Raw genomic sequence first — 6,304 nt, forward strand, 5'->3', positions numbered from 1 at the left:
CTGAAGTTGAAAGCTGGGAACAGAGGCAGAATATAATGAAAAAGAAACAAATGTTAAAAGGAAAAGATATCTTTATTGATAACGATCTGACAGCGAAGGAGAGGCAGATACAAAATCAGATTGTGGAAATAAGCAAGGTGGAGAAGAAAAGAGGAAAAAACGTGAGGGTTGGATACAGAAAATTGTTCATAGAAGAGAAGGTTTTTGTATGGGATGAAAGAGAACAAGGTGTAAAGGAACAAGAAGTTCTGAAGAAATCTGACCTGGGTCAGAATTCAAAAAACCAATAGGGATAGATAAAGGACGGCTGATTATTAAGATGAAGACAAAGCGAGGAAAGGAATCTGAGTATAGGAAAACACAAATGGAAGAAATAAGTAAGGAAACTAGAGAAGTAAAAGAGAAAAAAGGGAGAGATAACTGGAAGTTGGCAACCTGGAATGTGAGAGGTATAAAAGGCAGAGAAGACGAGCTGATACAGGAATTGGAGAGGTTTGAGATAAAAATATTAACGGTGACAGAAACAAAGAAGAAAGGAATAGGAGAGCAAGTGATGAGGGGTGATCACCTAATGATTTACGGAGGAGTGAAATATGAACAACATGGAGCGGCAGGTGTGGGATGCATAATTGACAAAAATTGGAGAAAATATGTGGAACACTGGCAGGTATATTCGGAGAGACTATTGAGGGTACGTCTGAGGAGAGAAAAATCCGACTTGTGGAACATAATAGTAGCATACGGACCAAATGAAGACGCAAAGGTGGAGGATAAGAACAAATTTTGGGAAGAATTGAACATGGTAACAGAGGAATGCAGGGGAAAAATCGTGGTGTGTGGAGATTTTAATAGCAGGGTTGGTATAGGAGGAGGAAGAGATGAGATCATGGGTAAATATGGAGAAACAAAGAAAACGAACAACGGAGAAAGACTTATAGAGTACTGCAGGATGAATAATATGATAGTTTCGAATACATTCTTTGAGCATAAATATGTACATAGGTACACAAGGCATGGACATAACGTTGACGATAGATCAATAATAGATTACTTCTTAGTAGAAAGAGATAATAAAAGGGACATCGCAGATGTAAGAGTGCACAGGGGAGCGGAAATAGGAAGTGACCATTATATGCTTGTAGCAAAGATAATGGGTGAAGTAAAAGAGAAGGTCGAACATAGGCAACTTAATGAAGGATATGAAAATATAAAAAGTTATAAACTGAGAGAAATGAGTGTAGCAGAAGAATACATGAAAAATGTAGAAGAGAATATGACTAGGGTGGAAATAGGAGTTGAGGAGGGAGTGGAGGAAGTATGGGGAAGGTTCAAGAATATACTAAAGGAATCAGCAAAAAGAGTGTGTGGTAGTGTTAAAATAGGGAGAAACAGAAGTGGCACAGCCTGGTGGAGTGACAAATTGAAGAGACAAATTAAAATGAAGAAAATATTATGGAAGGAATATCTAAAGAATAGAAATGCATGTAATTATCGGAAATATAAGGAACAAAGGAAGAGAGTTAAGCAAGTAACATTGGAAGAAAAGGAGAAAAGTTGGAGAGATTTTGGAGAGAGAATGGAGAAGAATTACACGGAAAATAGAAAGCTTTTTTACAGTCATGAAAAATTTGAGGAGGGGGGAGAAGGTTGACAATACATCGATCAAGTGTAAAAGAAACAGATTGCTTGTGGAAGAGAAGGAAATAATGGAGAGATGGAAGGAACACTTCATTGAATTACTGAAGGGAAATGAAGTCAAAAAAGAAGATACACAAAAAAAGATAAGCGATGGGAGGACGACGGGGAAGACTTGATAAGCATTGAAGAGGTTAAGGTAGCTCTCAGAAGAGTCAAGAATGGAAAAGCTGCAGGATACGATAGAATTACACCGGAAATGATGAAGAACATGGGAGAAAAGGGTATAAATGTATTCAGGGAAATATGTCAGAAAGCATGGAATTCTAAGGAAATACCACAAGATTGGAAAATGGCGATGATAGTACCAGCCTACAAGAATGGGGATCGAAAGAAATGTGATAACTATAGAGGTATGAACTTGCTAAGTACAGCTCTCAAAGTATACGAAGTATACGATATTGGAGAGTAGACTAAGAATAAGCACAGAGGACACACTAGATAAAGCTAAGAGTGGGTTTATGAGAGGGAGAAGTGTACAAGACCACATTTTCACTCTGAAACAGAACATTAATAAGATGAAAAGAAGTGGAAGAAAGGCTTATTTTGTATTTATAGATCTGGTGAAGGCTTTTGACAGGGTTAGTAGATCGAAAATGTGGGATATATTGAAAACAAGAGGGGTAAATAGAAATTTGGTGGAGTCTATTAAAAGTGTTTATTGTGAAAGCTTAAACTGTGTTATTGTCAGAAATATGGAGTCGGAATTATTTGAGACAAGGGAGGGACTGAGGCAGGGTGGAGTGCTGAGTCCGACATTGTTTATAGTGTTTTTGGATGAGATAATCAGAGAGGCAAAGGAGAGAACAGAGAAGCTTACAATTGGTTTTAAGAACTTAAGAAGAGTTGTAATATCAGAATGTGCCTTTGCGGATGACATCGTATTGATGGCGGAAACAAGGAGAAGTATACAGGGAAATTTGGATATATGGAATGGAATACTGAGAAAATATGGGATGGAAATAAATAGAAGAAAGACAAAAGTGACGGAAGTGAACGATGAACGGGAGGATGATTGGAGATTGGAAATTGAGGGAGAGGAAGTTGAAAAGGTGGAATGTTTCAGATATTTAGGAGTGAACATAGAAAATACGGGAAGCCAAGAGAGGGAGATTAACGAGAGAATTGAAAAAGCCGGCAGATTATACCACGCAATTAATAAGAAATTCCTAAGAAGAACTGAAGTCGAAGAGAAAACTAAAATGACCGTGTTTAAGTCGATATTCAGACCTGTTCTGTCGTACGGATGAGAAACTTGGAACACAACAAAGAGAATGAGGAGTAAACTACAGGCAGTGGAAATGAAATTTTTGAGAGGAGTGAAGGGGGTTACAAGGATGGACAGAAGGAGAAATGAGGACATAAGAGGTGAATTGGGGATAAAATCATTGAAAACGTTTGTGGGTGAGAGGCAGTTGGGATGGTGGGGACACTTACATCGTATGGAGGAGGAGAGACCAATCAAACAAATATGGGAGGCAAAAGTCGAGAAAAAGGCAAAAAGGGGAAGACCGCAACAAACATGGGAGGATATGGTAGAAGAGGAAATAAAAAAGAGAGGGAAAAGCGTCAGGGGAGCTGAGATGATGACATCAAATAGGACAGAATGGAAGAAATTCATTGAGTTAAATTAGAATTATTCTTAAGTTATTGTTAAGTTAGAAAATGTAGATAATGAAACCCATACACCGAAAAGTAACAAATGGGATAAAGATTATATATATATATTTTTTTTTTTTTTTCAATTCACACAGTTGTGGAGTAATCCAGAGCTACCCGGGCGAGGACGCCAAGAGCAACTCAGTCCGTTAATGAGGATAAAGCACCTTTCGCACGATGTTGACTGTGCCCAATATCACAGCCTTTTGCATCCACATCAGAGTATTTTGTGGTAAGTTTAGTTCCTTCAGATGTTCGGTTGTTTTACGATGGACGAGTCCATTCGCGCTGATGATGATAGGTTTTATATTTACTTTCTTTAGCTGCCACATATCCCTCATTTCTCTTGCTAGGGCCTCATATTTCGAGATTTTTTCGGTGTAGCTTTTAGAGAGGTTGTAATCTTGAGTCACAGCGAAGTCTATTATGAGGGCGGTTTTTGCTATCTTATCCCACACTACCACGTCCGGTCGGTTATGTTAGGACACCTCTATCTGTGATGACGGTCAGGTCCCAATATATATATATATAATTACAGGATTCCATCCCGTTCTGATCAATTGACGTAATATTGTATTGTTCATTTAGATTCACATATCAATGTGCTGCATTTTGCTTACACCAGCATAATGCAGGTGGTTCGACACGTGGCGTCAATTAAGATAAGAAAATATAATGTTATAAATAGGAGACAATATGTTATTGTCAGTCAGTCAGATAGATAATCAGCTTTTGAATCATCTTAGATTCATCCTATTGTTCATTTCCATATTTCCTTGTAAATAAATTCGTTTTTAAAAACGTGGTTTTCTCAACGAAAAACATAATTGGCGACGAGGATGGGATCTCTTTAAATATTTCGGAAATAATAGCGCGACGAGAAAAACGCGACGTATTATCTGAAATATTGTACCGGTCGTAGAAGTGACAAAACAAACTTTCTTTCGACTATCAGTTTCAACTGTTAAGGTGAGAAGCAACCCCTAAGAAGAAAACCAGAGGCTCGATCACTGGAGTAGCGCCCAGGACAGTTTCAACTTCAAACAAGGAATATCAACGAGGTGAGCAATCCTTTCTAACTGACTCCCAGTTTACCTATTCTGGCCCAAAAATAGTCAACCTTTTCCCAAGTTTTGAGCGTAAAACTTGTATAAAAGTTTTTTCTAGGTTTCTTATAAAAAACCGATCACAAAGTTTTTCCTAGGTTTCTTATCATAAAAAAACCGATCACAAAGTTTTTCCTAGGTTTCTTATTATAAAAACCGATCATTAAAATTATCAATATTACTTCTTTCAAACAGTTCCACGGTAAGAAAGAAAAGAAAGTAGCTAGAGTTAAAATGGATTTATCAACTGCAGAAAAGTTTGGTTCACTCCTTCCTAAATTTTCAGGAATGGAGAACGAACTCCATTCTTTTATTAAAAACGTAGAAAGTTATTTAAGTATGTTCAGTAACGAAAATGAACTTATTAAAAAATACTGTTTAGCTTTAGTTAAATCAAAATTAGTCGGTAGAGCACTTGCTGAAGTTTCTACCTCAGATATCCCCGATAATTGGGATCATCTGAAAAGATTTTTGAATAATAAATTTGGCGATCAAATCAATTTAGATGTGTTGATTCACCAATTACAATTCTTAGAAAAGAAATCAGATATGATTAGCTTTATAGATGAAATAATTTCGATGAAAATAAGAATTAACTACAGAATAGATGCTGACACGATGCCAGCTCAAGAAAAACAATTGTATAAGACTAATATATTGAAAATTTGTAAAACGGTGTTAATTTCGAATGCACCAACGGAACTTAGAACTTATTTAATCGCGAATAATGCCTTAACGTTTGATCAAACCATAAATGCAATTAAAGATTATTTGTCAAACATGGAGCAATATGATCTATTAGATAAAAGTAGAAAACATAATTTTCAATCGCGAAGGACGAAAAATAATTTTCAAAATAATAATAATAATAAAAGAAACTATATTCCAAATAATTATAGATTAAATTATATTCCTAATAATTATCATTTTAGATCGAATAATAATTATAATTCGAATTTAAATTCAAATTTCCCCTCACAACATATTCAGTACACTCAGAGACCAGTAAATAATAATTATTATCCTACAAACAAACAAGTGTTCGGATATCCAAAGACGGAACGATATAATAATCAAAATGTTTTTAAACCAAATCCCAACCAAAGAATTAATACACCACCAGAAAAAATGTCAGTCCAAACTAGAAACTTTGCACAAAAACGTCCAAATTATTCGACGCAATTCCCAACAAATCCAAATAAGAAATTTTATGCCGATGAACAAACTCCCAATTATACATTTGAGGAATTAACCCAATTAGATTCGAGTCAGAATAAAAAGAATTATTATGAACAAAATGATAGAGGTCGTTGGAAAACCTCGAATTCAAATAAATCAAAACAATTTCCCACAAAATTCGTAATTGGCGACGCTTCGACTTCAAAAAATTTTGAGGAACGAAATTTTTGCGAACTAGCCTCGGGAAACGAATCGACTTAAATAATAGTATTGATCATTCAAATCAACTTCCCTATATCGAATTCAATTATCCTAAATGTAAACTTTTGATTGACAGTGGATGTTCAGTTTGTTTAATAGACCCCAAATTTGCGTATAATAATTGCCCAAATAATATTTATCAAGAAAAAACCACTTTAACCGCGTGTATGAGACAAAACACTTCAAATGAAAAAGTCTTATTGCCTTTATTTTCTGAATTTAACGTAGAAGATACTCATCCATTTGTACTTTATAAATTTCATAGAAATTATGATGGCTTAATAGGAGCAGATTTTTTGAACAAGTATGGAATCAATTTGAACTTTCAAGATCAAATTTTAGAAAATGAATTTTGCAACATTCCTTTCAAATACCAACAAGTATGTCAAAATCCAACGAAAATT

General features: G+C 35.4%; 1 protein-coding gene across 1 annotated transcript; it reads left to right on the plus strand.

Annotated features, from left to right (window-relative positions):
* The first annotated feature begins 319 nt into the window (after positions 1 to 319).
* LOC123680852 lies at positions 320 to 2,107 on the plus strand. Its single transcript, XM_045618968.1, has 2 exons — positions 320 to 1,646; positions 1,782 to 2,107. Exons 1-2 carry the CDS (start codon positions 320 to 322, stop codon positions 2,105 to 2,107), a joined length of 1,653 nt encoding a protein of 550 aa, XP_045474924.1.
* The last annotated feature ends 4,197 nt before the right edge of the window (positions 2,108 to 6,304 follow it).

Source organism: Harmonia axyridis, chromosome 5 (genome assembly GCF_914767665.1).
Source record: "Harmonia axyridis chromosome 5, icHarAxyr1.1, whole genome shotgun sequence".
Classification (NCBI taxonomy): domain Eukaryota; kingdom Metazoa; phylum Arthropoda; class Insecta; order Coleoptera; family Coccinellidae; genus Harmonia; species Harmonia axyridis.